This window comes from Spea bombifrons, chromosome 5, assembly GCF_027358695.1.
Source record: "Spea bombifrons isolate aSpeBom1 chromosome 5, aSpeBom1.2.pri, whole genome shotgun sequence".
Taxonomy (NCBI): domain Eukaryota; kingdom Metazoa; phylum Chordata; class Amphibia; order Anura; family Pelobatidae; genus Spea; species Spea bombifrons.
The window spans coordinates 75499492-75519655 of record NC_071091.1 but is presented as its reverse complement, the minus strand read 5'-3'; the positions used below and the strand labels follow the sequence as shown (position 1 = coordinate 75519655).

Here is a 20164-nt window from a genome sequence, read left to right as displayed (position 1 = left end):
TATATAGTTTTTATAATATTAATAGGAAGTGAATATTTACATGTAGAACAAATATTTGAATTATCCTTTTAGAGCATCCACAAAATAAATGACACCAAAAGGATATATAATATTACTTTTGGTTTAGGGCTTACCCCATTTGCTTATTACGGTTGTCTAACTCTTGGCCATGAGACAGATGAGATCTCCAAGCGATTTTTGTTCAAGAAACCAGAAATCCCCTGTGATTTCTATTCTATTACACCACTGATTTTATAGCTTCATATTCCGAGCCTATGCTATGTAGAACTGTAACGTAAAATATTTATTTTCTTTATCATAAAAAGGCCCATTTATATATTTTTTTTATTTAATAGCTTAAATATATGGAATATAAGGTACAGATTATTTTTTTGCCAAGTTTTAGAGGATTAGCCTTTTTTTTTTTTTTTTTTTTTGTGGAGCTTCCCCTACAAGCGTGTAAATAAAAATGTAATGTAAATATTGTTAAAACCATTTTTTTTTGCCGTACAAGACTGACCAACCCTGGTAAAACAATGTTTTCATCCTGAGCTTTTGGCTATTTTTTATGGGTTAAATATGGTTTCAAGATGTTGATGAAGATATGTTGAAACAAAGGAAGCAGAAGCATGTTAAAGAAAACTGCCTCTTGGCTAGTTATCAAGGCAGATGGCTATCCAAAAGTCCTAAGCACACCAGATCTTTTCACAAAAGCTTGTGACCAAATCTTAATTTAGATAAAGAGACATCCTCACTTTCGAAAGCACCGGTATATATATATTTTTTTAAATTCCCTTTTTTTATGTATTATAAACATTTAAAACTAAAATTATCTAGTGTTTAATCACTTTACCAAATCCAGGGATAAAGGACATTTTTACAAAATAACCAAATTTGTTTTCTTGCCCGTTTTTATTTAGGGGTTTGCTACACGTTTGTTAATGTGTTGTGCAAAATTTAGCTCCACAATATTCTGTATAGGTCCTCTCACTGATTTACTATAGACTATGTAGCTCAGCCCTTCTTGCAGAGGAAAAAGGAGTTTCCATCTTAAAGGCTTAACTTTGTATTATGAAGGATCAACCCGCCTTGGATGATTCAGTATAAAGGATATTGCAGTATGTGAGATTTCTTTTAAAAGTTGCCCCACTGATGAAACTATGCGGTCATTATACAGGATCAGCCGAGCCCTTCTGGTAGAGGAATTGGCCAGGGATGGTCCTTTTATAATACATCGTGAATCCAGGGAGACGAAACCCCATCTCTCCTGTCATCTCCCACTTTATTGAAAAGTTGGTGGGTGGAAATATTTAACCCACCTTCCAAGATCCAGTTTACTAAATAAATGCCTTAGTTTTAATTGACCTGGGTTGCTTTTCTATTAGCCGAGTAGCTTTAACCCATTACTCTGAGAATATGGCTTGCGGTGTGAGGCATCCATTATGGTCCTTCTTTTTAGACAAAGTGTTACTACAATGCACATCTATTTGTCTCAGATCTGTACAAAATCAAACAAACTTATAGATATGGTGAGCCAATCATATTCTTGAATTTGTGGGATCACACAATACATACTAAAAATTGCCTGATTAATTAAAATCTATATATATTGCCCCCCCCTTGTTTACTGGACATTTGAAAAAATTGTGATAGAATATTTTGTTTGTAATATAGTGGAAAGGTACCAATTTCAGATGATTTCAAGGATTTTGTATCAAAATGTGTTTTTATATACTGTTTCTATGACTATGTAACAATATTGCTTTATACAGCAAAATGCATAATCTTATGCTTTTAATAAACTTTTATATTATACATTTTATACGAAACATATACATGTGTATAATATTTAAACGTCGGCAATGCATTTTCTGTTTATTCGTAGCATAGACGTGTTAATATCTCCCCTTTTTTCTTCTCTTTCTCTTTTTATCTTCTTTACACCTTATCTCCAAATATTTTTTTTCTACGCGGCCCACTTGTGTGGGTAACTGTCTTTTGGGGGGGATGCCCCTGGCTTGGGCTCTACTAGGGTGTATTATGTGGCATGATCCATGATGCATTTTCACATTGCGATGTTATACTTGTGTATTCCTTCTGTAAGGAAGTGTATATTGTACCTGAAATTCAATTGATCGTGTTTCTGCAAAGGGTTTAATCTCATCAAATATGAACTTTTACTTGTATAGCACCAAGCACAGTTCTTACAGTACACGCATTCAACGTGTATGACCAAACTAGAATGGACAGGCTAGGACAAACCGATACATTAGTTAGAGGGTCCTGCTCGTAAGTTTACAATCTAGAGGTGGGCCAAAATATTTTTAAGGCTTCTTGTATTCTTATGATATCAAAGAATTTTCTTTTATCTCAATTGTTTATTTCCAAGCCAGGTATGGTTATCCAGCAATACACTGACTGTTATTTTAATGTCTAGGTTCAGTTACTACTGATACAGTACACACGCTAACACACTATCACTGTTTCAACCCCAGCGCGTGTTCATCAAGGCATTTTAGGTCGTCATAACAGAAGAAAATCCTGCGAGATGAACTGAAATGCAATAAATATTCGATTATTTACAGTTAACTGCGCACCTAAGCTTTTCTATTCTAGGCATGACCAAGAGTAGCTTCTGACTACCCGCCGAGCCCTGTTCCAAAGATGGAGGCTCCTTACCGCTAGCGGAGGGTGCAGGGACCTGGGCCACTCGAGATCAAGTCAGGAGTACTCTCTGCAGTATATATATATACATATATACATGTATACATGTATACATGTATGTATGTATATGCGTGGAAGCTTTCAGACAGCAAACGTTCTTCTTTAACCAAGTATAAAATAGAATGAGCAGTAAGAGAGATTTAAAGTCACGCAAGGACGTGTGAATCCAAAGATGTATTGCTCTTGGACAAATATTACCGTCGGCTCAATCGATCAACACAATCCTTCAGGAGCCATCAAGTTGAAAGATAACTTTTATTCTATGATTAAAGAGTACACAGACCAAGTTGAAAAATATCAACTTCCTGATGTGTTTTGCCGGTAAGATTTAATCATATAGCCCATTAAAAAAAAACCTAATAGACATTTTTTCAGCGCAGTCCACCATAACATAAATGGGCCGGTTGGGGAGACCAGTGATCACCCTTTTAATCAGCGCATTAAGTGCGCCTGATTGTCCAACAGCAATTGGCTCATGGCTATGTGTCAGAAGGGCTGCTGCCCCTAGACCTGCCACCTAAGGTCTGGTCATCCCAAAGTCACTAATGAATGAATGAATAGTGAAGTGAAAGAGTTAAAAACTCCCCTGCTTACTCTGCCTTTAGTGAATAGACCACATAGACTAGTAGTTTTAAGGGATTAGTCATCCCAACTTTCCATTTAATTTTTCATTAGTCTGAAGAAAAAAAACCGCAGTCCTCACATCATGCAGCGCCAGCGCCTCGCTATCCCCTATCTTCTATCTATTTAGGCATAAAAGGGCTGCTCTTACACCGCAAGGCATGCCGGGAATCGTAGTTGTGTGAGTCGCAGATTCGCTCCTCTTCACAGAGCTTCCCAGGCAACCAGGAAATTGCGGATGGCGACGTGCCAATCAAAACATGGCTGCTCCGTCCGACGTAATCGTGACGTTGCCGTCCAAGATCTGAGGCGCTGTATCGCTTCCTGCTCAGCACTGGAAGCAGGAGGAAGAGGAAGAGGGCGCATATTGACAGAGCGAGGCGGGGGTATGTCTGTCTCAGTAATAATACTACTACTATTACTACTACTTACACTTTCCTATGGATGAAGTATTCAGTATCTTACACATTCGCTACGTATTACGCGTTGCAGCCATGTCATCTCTAGAAAGGCTCACTTTGTGTTGTAGGCAGTGAATCCCTGCTTCACAGAGAAATAATGCGCATATCTCAGTGTAGGCAAATTGGATATCTTTACTTATGTAGTGCTGATGGCACATACACATACTGCAAGGATTTATAATATATACACGTCATATATAGTATGAGCTCATAGGTCTGGTGCTCCTAAATTTAATGGCAGCCAATTATTTTATCATTAGTCTCTAGTGGGCCTTTATAACATTTGCAGGGTCGGTTCTTGTGATGGCTTCACTGTGGATAATGAGCCTTTTCTTAGGGCCAGCAAATGTAACAATTCAGGATCATTTATGTGCCATTTCCCCCAAACAGGATATCACATAACGCCAGTGTGAGCTCTATGAACTATTGTCTCAATACATCTTCCTTTGTCTGCCTTTCCCGTAATATTCCTAAAGTGAGATAACAGTAAGATAATGTTCATTGTTTTAATTAGATCAGTGTCTTGCTTTTGGTAATCCGAAGCAAGAAAAAGCTTTGCGTAGCAAAGGGTAGCAGGATAATAAGACAGATTGTAAGCTCTTTGAGCAGGGCCCGCCCCACCTGTTGTTTCTGTAAGTCAAATTGTTATGTTATATACTACATGATGTCCTGTCTACCCTTTGTACAGCACTACGGCATTTGATGGCGCTATATAAAACAATAAATAATAATACAGCAATAGTGTTCTGACAGATGGACCTCACAGTAATACAAGAGAGTTTGTGTGTGTGTTCGGTGGCTAGAAACAAGACGCAACCTGTTTTATGCCTGCGTACCTCCTAATTACGATCATGCAACGCTGGGTGTACATCAGTTCGACATTCGTATGCTTTTATCTCCTGGAACTGCCTTTAACCGGCATGCTATTTTGTGACCAAAACAATGTTCTGTTGTGTGTTGGGTCAATATATTAACCAAACATTACCGTAGATGATATAGTTGCCATATACATATATATTGCCATGTTGGTCTAATAGCAGTTGGAGGCTTAGTCATAGGTCATACCTTTTTATTGAGCAAACACAGAAAAATGTCAAGCCGCATATGCTTTTGGGACCCCGGACGTTGCTTCTTCATTTGGAATGAAGTCACGATAAAGCTCTGCTTACACTTATCATGTTGGCACGGTGAATGAGGTCATACGTATAATATTAGAACCTGTTTTACAAGAAATAAATGAGGCGCTGTGAAGGGGAAACAAAACGTAGTAGGGATGTAGGATTAAAGCCAGGACAGCTATTGAGATTGTTATCTAATATATAAAGCTTGGAATGTTCTCCGCCAGGCATGTCATTGCTGAGTAGTTTGATGGGATCATGTTACGATTTGTAAATACTTTTTATAGTGATGTACGTATTTGGAAGGCATCCTCAGAATCCTAAAAAAAGCTAATTAAAGAACTAACGTCTTTTGCCCTAGCATTAGGGCCTAGAATTCACTTTCTTTTACAGGGTAAAATTCCCCTCTTGTGACTATTTTTTCCCAAGGGGGAAACCATGTTATGAGACTGATCTGCTGATGCACACTTATACCCACTGATCACTCTCAGCCAGCGTACTAATGCACCCACACCAAAACTGGCACACAACCAAACACACTGACTCCCCTCGCCCTGACACACAACCAAACACACTGACTCCCCTCAGCCTGACACACAACCAAACACACTGACTCCCCTCGCCCTAACTGACACAACCAAACACACTGACTCCCCTCGCCCTGACACACAACCAAACACACTGACTCCCCTCGCCCTGACACACAACCAAACACACTGACTCCCCTCGCCCTGACACACAACCAAACACACTGACTCCCCTCGCCCTAACACACAACCAAACACACTGAATCCCCTCGCCCTGACACACAACCAAACACACTGACTCCCCTCGCCCTGACACACAACCAAACACACTGACTCCCCTCGCCCTGACACACAACCAAACACACTGACTCCCCTCGCCCTAACACACAACCAAACACACTGAATCCCCTCGCCCTGACACACAACCAAACACACTGACTCCCCTCGCCCTGACACACAACCAAACACACTGACTCCCCTCGCCCTGACACACAACCAAACACACTGACTCCCCTCGCCCTGACACACAACCAAACACACTGACTCCCCTCGCCCTGACACACAACCAAACACACTGACTCCCCTCGCCCTGACACACAACCAAACACACTGACTCCCCTCGCCCTGACACACAACCAAACACACTGACTCCCCTCGCCCTGACACACAACCAAACACACTGACTCCCCTCGCCCTGACACACAACCAAACACACTGACTCCCCTCGCCCTGACACACAACCAAACACACTGACTCCCCTCGCCCTGACACACAACCAAACACACTGACTCCCCTCGCCCTAACTGACACAACCAAACGCACTGACTCCCCTCACCCTAACTGACTCCCCTCGCCCTGACACACAACCAAACACACTGACTCCCCTCGCCCTGACACACAACCAAACACACTGACTCCCCTCACCCTAACTGACTCCCCTCGCCCTGACACACAACCAAACACACTGACTCCCCTCGCCCTGACACACAACCAAACACACTGACTCCCCTCGCCCTGACACACAACCAAACACACAACCAAACACACTGACTCCCCTCGCCCTAACTGACTCCCCTCGCCCTAACTGACTCCCCTCGCCCTAACACACAACCAAACACACTGACTCCCCTCACCCTGACACACAACCAAACACACTGACTCCCCTCTCCCTGACACACAACCAAACACACTGACTCCCCTCGCCCTGACACACAACCAAACACACTGACTCCCCTCGCCCTGACACACAACCAAACACACTGACTCCCCTCACCCTAACTGACTCCCCTCGCCCTGACACACAACCAAACACACTGACTCCCCTCGCCCTGACACACAACCAAACACACTGACTCCCCTCGCCCTGACACACAACCAAACACACAACCAAACACACTGACTCCCCTCGCCCTAACTGACTCCCCTCGCCCTAACTGACTCCCCTCGCCCTAACACACAACCAAACACACTGACTCCCCTCACCCTGACACACAACCAAACACACTGACTCCCCTCACCCTGACACACAACCAAACACACTGACTCCCCTCTCCCTGACACACAACCAAACACACTGACTCCCCTCGCCCTGACACACAACCAAACACACTGACTCCCCTCGCCCTAACACACAACCAAACACACTGACTCCCCTTGCCCTGACACACAACCAAACACACTGACTCCCCTCGCCCTGACACACAACCAAACACGCTGACTGCCCTCACCCTAACTGACACACAACCAAACACGCTGACTGCCCTTGCCCCAACTGACACACAACCAAACACACTGACTGCCCTCACCCTAACTGACACACAACCAAACACACTGACTCCCCTCGCCCTAACTGACTCCCCTCGCCCTGACACACAACCAAACACACTGACTCCCCTCGCCCCAACTGACACACAACCAAACACACTGACTCCCCTCACCCTTAACTGACATACAACCAAACACACTGACTGCCCTCGCCCTAACTGACATACAACCAAACACGCTGACTTTTATGGCATTTCTTTTCCAAAAAAATCTTTTTTTCATTACTGAAATACAGCACTGTTTGGAGTAAAAGAAACAAACTATATAACAATAAGCATTTTTGATGTACAATAATTACTATAGCAGTGATCATGATCAGTCTGGTAAATTGCCAGCACATGGAAATGCAACCTTTCAAGTTTGTCTTAATAAATGTCAGGCACATTTGGTTAGATTTATAGATAATAGAGTAACACAACACATTACATTTGAAACATGAGGCACTGAATGCTTTCCTGTTATGATCATGCATTTGGAAAACATCTGGGTGTCAGAAGAGAAGAGCTGGGGTCTGTATAGCGTATCTGGGAGAAATGCTGTGTACGTTTTTGCCCCCAATGGCAGTGTATTGAAACCGATAACCCCTTGTATTGATTGCATCTCTGTTTTTTTTATCACAGGTACCATGGACAGGTAACAGACTCCAGAGTTCAGTTTGTGGAGAACGTTGTGGGCAGCAAAATGACGGAGTGCTTTCTCCCTCCCACCAGCAGCCCAAGTGAGCATCGGCGGGCTGAGCATGGTGGGGTCCTTGCACGCACCCCCAGCTCCGAGGAGATAAGCCCTACCAAATTCCCAGGACTCTACCGCACTGGGGAGCCATCTCCTCCTCATGATATCCTTCACGAACCCCCCGATATAGTATCTGATGATGAGAAGGACCATGGCAAAAAGAAAGGAAAGTTTAAGAAAAAGGAGAAGAGAAGTGAGTTTAATTTACATTCTAAAATCACGAATATTAGTGATATATTACGAGCTATAGAACATTTTAATATGTATATAATAACTATCATTCAGCTGCTCATTGAAGAGCATGTGAGTATAAGCGCTACATAAAAACTAGGTGTTATATGGTTTGTGAGTCACTTCTTCCACCTATATATCTGGGTAGAGTTACATGACAGAAGCCGATGGTTTACTCTTGGGATTGTTTTTGGCTCTGCTGGTATCTCTAATATGTGTTGGTTATTATGAATATCATTTGTTTTGCTATTGAGGTTAATAGTAAAGCTCATACTACACTAAAGTTGTAGGAACATTGGATCTCAGTGACCCATAGTAACTGCCCCCCCAGTGCTAAACAGTGGATTTCAACATTAAATATTATTCCACCATCCTACAATAATGTTAGTAACATTTAGATGATAAACAAGGCTACAGGCACCTCCACTTAGTTACTCTGACACTTGATAATAAATCAGTAGAAATGCATTATTGTGCCTTGTAAATTATCATGGGTATCAGATCCATCCTGCTTTACTTCCCAAGGAAATTCTCATTGTAATACTCTTTTATCTTCTAATCTACACCACTTTGTAACTAAAGCTGGTTTACTTTAATAAAGATAAATATGGTTTTTAAATCTAGTAATATTGACTATAATAGGTCACTGGTAAATGTGGTGCAACAAATTGTCCATCACTTATATTATAAAATATATTAAACTTCATTTTTCAGCCTGAAGAATACAATAAAGCAAACATTCCTTATATGAAAAGCAAGGTTTGGATAATCACTAAAGCATTTGAGTATAAAACTGTATTACTCTCTGGCGCCGACTGTGTCCATAATGCACTTTTGGATTCTCACTGTTGGAAGTGAGAATACGACGGATGGGGTACCTATACTGTCCGAGAGTGGAAGAGGGGCAGCGGGAAGTGATTGGCAGAATGGCACGTGATACAATTTGTCATCATGGTGTAACGATGATTACCACCGATTGGCTAGTTGAGGCAGCCAATCAGTGGCAGGAAAGTGCCCCCATTGAAATAAATGGGAGTGCTCTCTGCACATGCCCATAGGGGTCTTAATAGACCACCGTCTGCGGTGTTCCCCGAGTCAACACTGGAGCTGATTGGCAGTAAATATATCGATCGGCCAATCACATCTCATGCAGATAAAATAGCGGGGAAGGGACAAATGCCCATGCATTTCTATGGGGGCATCACAAAAATGTAAAGGGACCTCTCAGCTGTTATGTGCGTACGATGGCTGGAGTGCCCTATTAACGTCACTAACATCTAGTGCAAACGAGATTGAGATTCTGTTGTTTCTTTGGTACGGTGTATAAATGATGATACATCGTGGAAATTATTTCCCCCAAGCACAAGGTAGATTTTCTTATGCTGCAAAGAAGATCTGTGTCTTCAGAGGACTTGAATTGTTTAAGAAAATGCTTTCTGTGGAAGGGCGTGAACAACTGGATGACTAATGGTGTCCCCCGTGCAGATCCTGTGAATGCTGCATGTGGTAACTGGAAATGTTTGGGGAAAAAATGTTCTTTTGTGATGCCTGTCACTTTGACGGAGCAGAGTGGATGCTGGCCTGGGTGCATTAAATAAAGCAGCCTTTCCAGCAGATGAAATAATAAGAGGGATGTTGTGTGAAAGGGTAACTGTTCAGAATTTACACGTTTGCAGGTATTAATGTTAATGACCTTTCCGTTTTTTGGAATGACTGATGCCTTCCTGCCAGTTGTACGAATTACCGTTACGTTTGTGTGTTATTTCAATCTATTCTTTATGCGGATTCTATCCTGTTGACATTGTAATTTATTAGAATATCACTGATGGACGTAAAAGTGTTCAAAAGAGTACATTTAATTACTGGGATACTTCTCCAGACCTTTTACAGCAATCACATCCGTATGCCGGGCGTCTTCCGGTTATTGGAAGCATTCATTTCTGTGTAGGTTCCGTTCAGCATTGGTTACATGTTCACGTGGCTTAAAGAGCGCACAAAGCTTCAGATGGAGTCTCATTTTGTTAACTGAGAATAAGCGCTTTGATACGAATCCCGGATAAAACATCAAAGCTGATATCAAATTGTTTTTTCTTTTGGGGGCCAGTGATAAAGAATTGGTTTTTTTAATAAAATGCTTTATTTTAACATTCTGTTTTGTCAGTGGACAGTTTGTTTTACTGAACTTGATCCATAGAGAGTTGCCTAAACTCTAACTAACCTTGCCTAAAATCGAAGCTTTTTGCCATATAAAGCACCCTCCTCGAGGTCATTTACTGAATCGTCTTCATATTCATTCACATTTAGGAATATGAAATCCAAATTATGTGTACTTAATAAACCAACCATTAGTTCTATTTTGGTCTGTATTCCATGCATATTAACTCTGTTTTGTGTTTCTTCCCCAGCTGAAGGATATGCTGCCTTCCAGGAGGACAGTTCTGGCGATGAAGCTGAAAGCCCGTCCAAAATGAAGAGGTCCAAGGGAATCCACGTGTTTAAGAAGCCTAGTTTTTCCAAGAAGAAGGAGAAAGACTTCAAAATCAAAGAGAAACCAAAAGAAGAAAAGCACAAGGAAGACAAGCACAAGGAAAAGAAGTCAAAGGACCTGACTGCTGCAGATGTTGTCAAACAATGGAAGGAAAAGAAGAAAAAAAAGAAACCCACTCCTGAGCCGGAGCTTCCACCAGTGGATGTCCCCAAGCTGAGGCCGGTGTTTGGTATCCCTCTGGCTGCTGCTGCGGAAAGGACCATGATGAGTGATGGGATTCGACTCCCCGCTGTGTTCAGAGAATGTATTGACTACATAGAGTACCATGGGATGAAGTGTGAAGGCATCTACAGGGTGTCAGGTAGTGCTTGTATCCCACTGTATCCCAATATTTTACATGATTCTTGACATAATTGTCAAGCTGGTGAACGTTCATTTAAGCTTAGTAATAGACTGTTATTTTACTTTCCATTTTGACCCCTGCAATGTCACACACTTTTACGACTTGAAAACTGACAGAGACCATCCATGGTGGCAGAACTTCCACGGGATTCAGAGAAATATCCAGTGGTTTAGTGCCAAAACTTGTACTAGTTTCCTAATTCCAAAACAGAAGTGGATCAGTAATTGTGTTTTAAAAAAGGTGACAACATGCAGAAAATAAAACGGTTTACATGTTATAATACAGTTTTGTGTATTTCATCTCAGGAATAAAGTCAAAGGTGGACGAGTTGAAAGCATCATATGACCGTGAGGAGTCTCCAAACCTCGACGACTATGAACCTTACACAGTTGCCAGTCTACTGAAGCAATACTTACGAGAGCTGCCAGAGAATGTCCTTACCAAAGATCTGATGCCACGATTTGAAGAGGCCTGCGGCAAGAGCACGGAAGCAGAAAGGCTTGCGGAGTGTCAGCGCCTCATGAAGGAGCTGCCAGAATGCAACTTCAACCTGATCTCCTGGCTAATAGTACACATGGACCATGTTATTGAGAAAGAACTTGAAACCAAAATGAATATCCAGAATATTTCTATTGTTCTCAGCCCTACCGTACAGGTACAGCATGTGCTCGTTCCCGGCAACTGCCTCACATTAATAACTTTTTTATTTTTAACTTTTTTTTTTTTTGTGTCTCCATTTATTTATTTATTTATTTTTTTTCTTATGTTAGTTGAGATCTAGATATGAATCATTGACGGTTTCTACAGGATCCACAAAATGCTCTATCTTGAAAATAATTTTAGAGTGCAAAGCAAAATAAAATAAATGTAAAAATGAATACATAGCACGTCACAAAGACATTATAAAAGTTTACAAGAGAGATCCTTAAGGTTTATAAAGACCCGAAAGCGATCTCAAGTAAATAAAGTAAAATTTTTTAAAAAAGCATGCTGGCCTAATCTGTAGTTCTAAACTTTATAATAAAATGTTATGTAGAATGTAAGGGAGGATTATTTCCTTACAAAACTTAAAGACTGTATGTGTTATTGCTGAAGATAAATGGTTTTTGGGTCTTTTCTCTCCCAGCGCTGACCCCTAGCTTGTGAAAGAAATCCTATGTCAAAGTGCCTTGATAGTTTATAAAACTGCATATAGCAAACACAAAAATAAAACTACTTTCTTTCTTAACTTCTTTCCTCAGATCAGTAACCGTGTCCTGTATGTGTTCTTTACGCACGTCCAAGAGCTCTTTGGAGGTGTCCTCATAAAAAGAGTTATAAAACCTCTGCGCTGGTCTAACATGGCCACGATGCCTGCACTACCAGACACCCAAGAAACCATAAAAGAGGAGATTCGACGGCAGGTGATTATTTTCACATTCGCTTTACAAAACATTACCATTGATGAGGCAACATGATCCTGTTCTGCTTGTGTGAAGTTGCTAAAATGTTGACATCTCATGTTGGCTCACTTGGAAGAAGCCCTTTGCCAGCTGCATGCGCTTCCGTCTTTGTGGGCCTCCTCAGTTATCACCCCTTTGCATGGAGTTGAGTGTTATGAATTTTCTTTCATACCCAAGTGATTTGCCTGATCGCAGTTGTTTTTGTGGCATATAATGGATTTCATTACTTGATAAACGTTACTCTGTTCTGTTTTTTTCTTTTCTTTTTGCAAAGTCTCGCTACAAATTGCGCCCTAATATCTACCTTCTACCAACAGTCATTAAAAGAATAAAACCGAGTGATGCCCCCTTTAACTTGCATTTCATTTTAAATTGTACAGGAATTCCTTCTGAATTGTTTGCATCGAGACCTTCAGGCGGGAATAAAGGATCTGTCTAAAGAAGAGCGACTGTGGGAAGTTCAAAGGATTCTGACGGCACTTAAAAGGAAGCTGAGAGAAGCTAAAAGGCAGGTGTGTGGTACTCAAAGGTCCAGCCTGTCACATAATAGAGCTAGGAGAACAACGCTCCTCCTTGTGTGGATCTTGGCCGACGACCAGTGTGCTGAACACGTGTGTCCTGTGAATTACTGGGCAGCTTCTCGCTCCATCGCAGCTGCAGGCCTTTCACACGCTGGCATACTTCCTTTCATCCTGTGTGCAGTTTCTTCCTTTATCTGTGTAAAGTTTGACTTCTAGAGAGAGATTTAATAAGAGGTACAGTTCTTCGGAGTTTATTAATCTGGTTGCATACATCTACTCTCCCTTCTTAATCCATCCCTCTTTTTCTATAGTGTTCCTTCTCTGACCTGCACACTGTCAAACATCCAGAACCTAGGCCCTTCTTGCATCTTGGACATTCAGCAATGGGGTAGATGTATAACTGTCCGTTATGATTAATGGGGAGCTGCGGATAGGTGCGGTCTGTGGTCATTGTTTCTGGGGCGAATTCATTTAGTTTGCGCTGCCAGGGAAGTAAGAACGCTTGTATTAACTATTATGGTTTCTCTTTACAGGACTGTGAAACTAAGATTGCTCAAGAAATTGCCAGTCTTTCCAAGGAAGACGTTTCCAAAGAAGAAATGACTGAAAATGAAGAAGAGGTTCTTAATATACTACTCGCCCAGGTACATCGGCTTTATAATGTCGCTACGATCTACGACCTAGCTTGTTTTTTGGAGACTAGCAGAAATTGAATTCCTTCTTTATTGTAAATAAAAATGAGGCCGTTTTAATTCTGGGAAGTTTCGGATGTACTCAATGTTGTGTGTCTGTTCCGCAAAGTGTTCTGGTTCAAATCATTAAATTTAGTTAACAGACAGGGTTCAGGTTTCTTACTAATTGAATTATGTTACTTTTATTATCATTAAAATGGTATTTGCATGTTATTTCTCAGGAAAATGAGATCCTAACAGAACAGGAAGAACTTGTAGCGATGGAGCAATATCTTAGGCGTCAGATTGCTACAGAGAAGGAAGAAATAGACCGTCTTAGAGCAGAAATTTCTGAAATACAAAGGTAAAAATGTTTCCGCCATCATTGTTTGAATCTCTGTGTGTTCTTGTTGTGGTTTATGTACCTGGCCAGTACTTCATGTGCTATTTTGTTTATTCTGTGGGCATTGTACAATGCCAACCGTAAGAAAATCCATTTGTGTGGGGCTAGTGACTGTGCTAATGTTCTCGGTTAATACAAAATTGTGCAGTCAAATTAGGCATTTGAGTTTCTTACAACTGATTTCTCACATGACTACTTGGCTCCCAGAAATAAATATAGCGAATTGGCTGATGGGGATGCATGAGCTGAGGTGGAGCCAAGCCAGGAACGTCTGCTAAATGGACGAGTGCCGGAAACAAAATATTATAGAGGAGGAGAAGCCCGAGCCGGCTCGGATGTTGCTCACATGCATCGGTTGACATGCTGGGCTGAGTTGGGTGTTGATCTTGAGCCTCTGTTCTTTGCAATTGGGTACTCTGTACATAATACCCATTCAACCCATCTGGCCTGCCTGTATTTTTCCTGTTTGAAAGGGTCATAATAAAATTTATTTAATATGGATTTGTAATAAGCTTGACACCTGTGAGCAAATCATCCCAATGTATGTGGTGGAAAAATATTTTCCTTTTCCTTTTTTTTAAAATACAGTAGCATTTGAAAAGACATTGTGTGTCTTATGTTGGTTTTGGTCCTCTGGATGTAATGTTCTTGAAATGTGTTGCAGCCGCCAGCAGCATGGCCGGAGTGAAACTGAAGAGTATTCCTCAGACAGTGAGAGTGAAAGTGAGGATGAAGAGGAGCTGCAAATTATTTTAGAAGACCTGCAGAGGCAGAATGAAGAGCTGGAGGTGACCCTTTTATAAAAGATCTTTAAACATCTCCATTACCATTTTTTGTTGGCTTTGTGCATGGCTTTCAATCCAATTAGTATTTGATATGGCCGGTCTTCTGTTTGAAGCGCCAACAATTCTAGTGAAAACCTTCTTCCATTTATTTTTCCAATACACACATACACAATTTGACATTAAAGGGTTAAATAGACTTGGGTTAGTAGAGTGGTCTGCTGTATGTGTACTTCTCTTTTTTTGTGAGATGGTGTAGCCTGTTAGAGAATAGAATCTAAAAACAAAGGCATTGACTTTATTATTAATTAATGGGAACTACTGGATGGATATAACCTGGTGCCAAAGTCTGCTAAAGCTGTGCCGTTCAGCTGTGCTTTTTTAGAAATGGTAAATGTTTTCTGCTAGTGCTGCTACAGACAAAGTCCACCGCTGTCCCCTCTCGGTGGAAAATGACATAGGCAATCCAAAAAGGAAAGTCAAACGCAGTAACCCCCTTTGTCAATGTGTAAAGCCAGCAAGCAACAAAACCAACACACCAGCCCAAACCCTTATGCTCCTAATTTGTTCTCGTATATGATTGTAAATAAGGCATTGTGTGGGGAGTTGGATCCAGTAAGTATTCTGGGCAACTGATTGTTGGGAACATTGCTTCTTTATTACTGCACCTGGTGATTAACTTTTTTTTCCCCCCTCTCTGTTTTGGCTGCGTTCCTTTTTGTCAGATCAAGAACAACCATTTGAACCAGGCAATTCATGAGGAGAGAGAGGCCATCATTGAGCTGCGTGTGCAGCTTCGGCTATTACAGATGCAGCGCGTGAAATCGGAGCAGCTGCAGGAGGAAGAGGAGCCGGGGAAGCCGGGCGCCCGACCACAGCTGCAGAAAGACGCTTCTGTGGAGACAAAGGCAGCAAAAGAGCAGCCAAAGCCATTAAAGGAGCAAGTGAGACCGTCGCCAATCAAAGACTGGAAAGAAACGCTCATCTGAGAATGAAAACCCCACGTAGAGGCACTTCATCCTACTAACTTTTTAGTCCATTACTGTGCTTTGCAACGTATGCCCTCCTGACGGGGAGTGTCTCGCACTTCTCATAGTTCACTCCTTTGGTGGTTCTGGTTTAACATGGTCGCTAAATGAAATATGTAACATTTGTTTTATAAAACTAGTAGGGGAAGAAGAATGGGAAATCTACTGCTTTTGCCTGGCAATGCTCCTGGGCACAAAATGGGATGGAAACGACATTTTTTAGTACTGTTAGCAGGTCAGAATAGGCCTTTGTAACCAAGAGCACTAGGCAGCCTATTTATTCTTGGATATTTGCCTTTGCGCAGATTTTTTTTTTGTAACAAAAGTATTTTGATTTGAATTTATCCGTGATTAAATTAGGGACTTTATAGCTGTGAATGCACCCATTTTAAGATGACGACTACTAATTTCTTACAGGCTTGCAACTTGGTGCTTTTTGAACATTTTCTCTTAAGTTTGGCCAGTCAGCCAACGGTTTTGGAACGTCAGCTCCCGTGACACGCGCTAAGCCGTCATGGGTGTTTTGCGGCCCATAAAACGGTGATCCCAGCCACTGTCTCAACATGAACCTCTTGTTCCGCTGTACTGTATAGCCACACAATGAAAATCAGATATTTACTACGCACATTATGATTACCTTCATTAAGCCATGGATAGTTTTGTAGATCATTCTAACAGGACAAATGTCAATAATTCACTTGGGAATGAAATGTTAATACTGCTAACTGAAATGGCTTTCTAGAACACTGTATGTGTTTTCCATCTTCTGCCCCCCATTTATGTCTTTATTGAGCATTGTGTGTAGGTTATTCACAAAACCAACCGTTCCAGGTGAGATGAGACATTAGCTGTTGGGTCTGTGTAATGCAGAGATAAGTCAGTGAGCGGCAAAGGGAATCTTTAATGGTTGCTTGATTTGCCGCGTCATAACTAGAGACCGTGTAAGTCTGCGGAGATTTAAATATGCATTATGCCAACATTGCTCTTCTGGTTGACGAGGGGTTGCCCCCATCCTAATGTATAATAAAGAAGGTGGAGGGCATAGCTCCAGCTGTCCAGCAAGTGAGAAGGTGCCCAGTAAGATTAACTATAGGGTCAAGTCAATTATTTAAAAGAAAACAAATGAAAAACTGTGCATTTCTTCCCCTGGAAAGCCAAATTGTTTAGTTGCAAGATTGATTCCCTTAAAATTTTGCACAAGTCCAATCACGGGCAATGTTTTGGTGAATATTTGTGCCTTTTATGCTTCCTTTTTTCAAGCTAATTTTGGTTGTGTAAAATCATCTCTTAATGTCGCGTTTCAGCATGCTAATGTAAAACGACTAATGAGGCACTATATCCCTTCATAAGGTGAATGCGGTCATCTAGAGATAAGGCCGTCTCCTCGATGACCTACTGCGAGCCTAGATGTCACTGATGACGGCAATAGGTCTTTACGTGGTGTGGACACACGTGATTCTGTATGTGAAAATGTGATTGTCGAAGTAGTTGTAGATAGCTGGTAATAAGGCAGCTGCCATTCTTGGTAATGTTTGCACCTTCTGATTGCAATACTTTTCTGGGTTTCCCCTTTAAGGCCGCTGTATGGCCCTCTATTGCTCCCTGTCAGCGGTGGGTTTGCATCATTACAGTTACCTTTGTTGTTGGGCTATATCCTATGGACACACCATGCTAAGGTTAGTTAGAAAGGTTTTATACACCCACATGTTATTTCAGGGAAATGCGTCCTTGAAGATCGAAAAAGAATGCTTTGCCTTGATTTCATGTAAATTGGCACACGCTGAGGGCTTGGCAGCTTTGTTCCATTTTTGTGTGTCTAAATGCTTGTCTGGCATGTAACAGAGCTGTGAAGCTATTTTATATATAACATGTATGTGAAATGTATAGTGAAATCCCAGCAATATACTGTGGGCTGCAACTGGCACAATAAGTGCATTAAAAAAAGCACATTCCTAGCCCAATTATGGTAAACAGGGTTGCATTACAATGAAGGCAATTAGAAAGATGGTTGTCTCTCGCTGAGTAATTACCCTCCTTAGTGAGACTTGTGTCTCCTTATTTATAATGGTCATGCAATGGTAAATTGCTCTGTGAAATAGTCCTTGCTGTGGATCCGTGGTAGTTCTTAAAACTGCCTCTGAAGTGCTTGCTGAAACATCGGCTAATGATCAATTTTGCTCAAAACAGAAAGAAGTGATGCTGTAACTGGAACACAGTTCAAAGATTCATTTTCAATGCGCACAAATGTGGGTTCTGAATTTGTCATTCTCCTGCTTTTGATTTGTTTTGTAATTGATGCAGTGTTATAATATTTGCCGTCTGTTACACCCCGTTTTATTTTTTTTTGCCAAATTTGGACTGCTTGCTTGTAAATCACAAATTTGCTATTGACCCGGTCACATGACTGTTTTATGCATCCTATCTTTCTGTAGGTCCTTTGATTACTATTTGTTAAGGCATCATGCAACAGTGCAAATAAAACGTTCATTTTAAACTTGTGTGTTATGAGCGAGTGGAGTGAGGTATCTTCTCTGTCTCTTTACTCTTGGGAGCAGCTGCCTACCGTAAAGAAAGCACTGGAAAGCTTAAGCGGTTTAACAACTTAAGGGAGACTTAGTTAAAACCACAATCGTCTTGCAGTCTCCTGTCACTGTTCATTAAGGGCAACCGCTGGCAAGTTGATCTAGCAAGAGGATGAGCTGACCCTGCATAATTCAATGTGCATGGAGATGTTGAGGAAACTGCAAGTCAACACACAAAAAAGGACTTCAGACAGTGGCCCCAAATCTTCAAATCAAAGTACCCAAAGGGGTCTTCCCTGCTCTGAGCGAAAGGGAGGTTGTTGGCTGTGAGAACCCTGTAATCAAGGACCTTGGCACGGTCTTGGATATAAGCAACCCTATTGGGAGTAGCTGTCACGTTAGAGGAGAATTAATAATCAGAAATAGGTTCTGGCATTTAGTCTTATCGCTGCTTTTTCGCTGCTATCATACTGAGTGGATCATGGGTTCTAACACTCCTTTTCCCACAGGGATCCGCCATCTTTATTTACAAAGCTAGAAGCTGATGATGATCAGTAGGAAAATCCAATGTCAGAGGCCTTCCACATGAACCCTACACTCACCCTTCTTGCAGAATAAGCTGAGGTCAGCCTTTCATAGTAAAGTCATGGAATCAAGCTAACTTATCTTTAAATCCCAGTTTAGAATACACCTCAAAGTCCTTCACCGAGAAACAACCAGGCATGTCCCAGTGCTTCTGCCATTTGCTGCAGCACTATTTACCTCCTGCTCCTACCAGCTATACTTTATCACATTTCTATTCGGTCTTCTCTAGTAGCTTCATGGATCATCATTACATAAGAAAGTGATGCAGCCACCATTGTTTCCCCTATATGCAGCATATCTGTTAGCAAGGTACGTAGCAATCTGCCAAACAGGTTTTTGTTAATTGAGGCAGAAGAGCAGGAAAATGTAATCCAGTGAAAGACTAGTCCTAGCTTGAGGTACAAGCCTGAGCTGATGTCAGAATCATGGTAAAAAAAATTCACTAATAGATGCATTTACAGATTGTGTAAAGATGCTCAACACCATCTGCAGCATAAATATTTGAGATTCCCCTGCACGCTGTGTCACAGATCATACAATCTATGCTCTGTTCCGACAGCCAAGAGGCTTCCAGGTCATGAGAACCAGCTTACAAAAAGAGGATCATGGCTGGGTGTGTAGTAGCCACATGAAGATCTCAAAAAGAAACTTTAATATTCCTTTCTGGTACAAATTATATATATATATATATATATATACACACACACACACAATATTATTAAAACCATAGGACAATAAGGGATATAGACGTGTGGTAGGTGCTCCCCCATTAACCCCTTGAAACCTTCCTGACAGTTCCATGCAGTCATGAAAACATGCCAGAAAACATATTACAGCATGGAGCCTCATGATTATTAGCATCCACACATGTCCATGTCTACTCTGTAGATTTCAAAAACTATCGAATAACCTATACATATGGGGTATTTCAATAATCCGGAGGGGCTGCAGGAATAAATTGTGCACTTGCACATACATAACACGTGCTAAAGATAACAGATGAGAAAGCATTTTTGGGAGGAAAACAAAAAAAAAAAAAAAAAGAAAAATCTGAATGTATTTTTGGCAACTCAACTATTTT

The 20164-nt window shown here is 41.3% G+C and overlaps 1 protein-coding gene across 1 annotated transcript; it reads left to right on the top strand.

Annotated features, from left to right (window-relative positions):
• The first annotated feature begins 3653 nt into the window (after nucleotides 1–3653).
• Nucleotides 3654–16130, top strand: RALBP1 (ralA binding protein 1). The gene is made up of 10 exons (XM_053466889.1): nucleotides 3654–3731; nucleotides 7896–8200; nucleotides 10644–11087; nucleotides 11435–11784; nucleotides 12371–12532; nucleotides 12952–13083; nucleotides 13626–13736; nucleotides 14006–14127; nucleotides 14831–14954; nucleotides 15674–16130. Exons 2-10 carry the CDS (start codon nucleotides 7957–7959, stop codon nucleotides 15935–15937), a joined length of 1953 nt encoding a protein of 650 aa, XP_053322864.1. The 5' UTR covers nucleotides 3654–3731; nucleotides 7896–7956; the 3' UTR covers nucleotides 15938–16130.
• Nucleotides 16131–20164: the final 4034 nt, after the last annotated feature.

Coding starts and splice junctions, on each gene's coding strand:
- RALBP1 (XM_053466889.1), top strand. CDS start 7,957: ATGACGGAGTGCTTTCTCCCTCCCACCAGCAGCCCAAGTGAGCATCGG. Junction 11,088..11,434: donor AGGCATCTACAGGGTGTCAG/GTAGTGCTTGTA, acceptor ATTTCATCTCAG/GAATAAAGTCAAAGGTGGAC. Junction 14,128..14,830: donor GAAATTTCTGAAATACAAAG/GTAAAAATGTTT, acceptor AATGTGTTGCAG/CCGCCAGCAGCATGGCCGGA.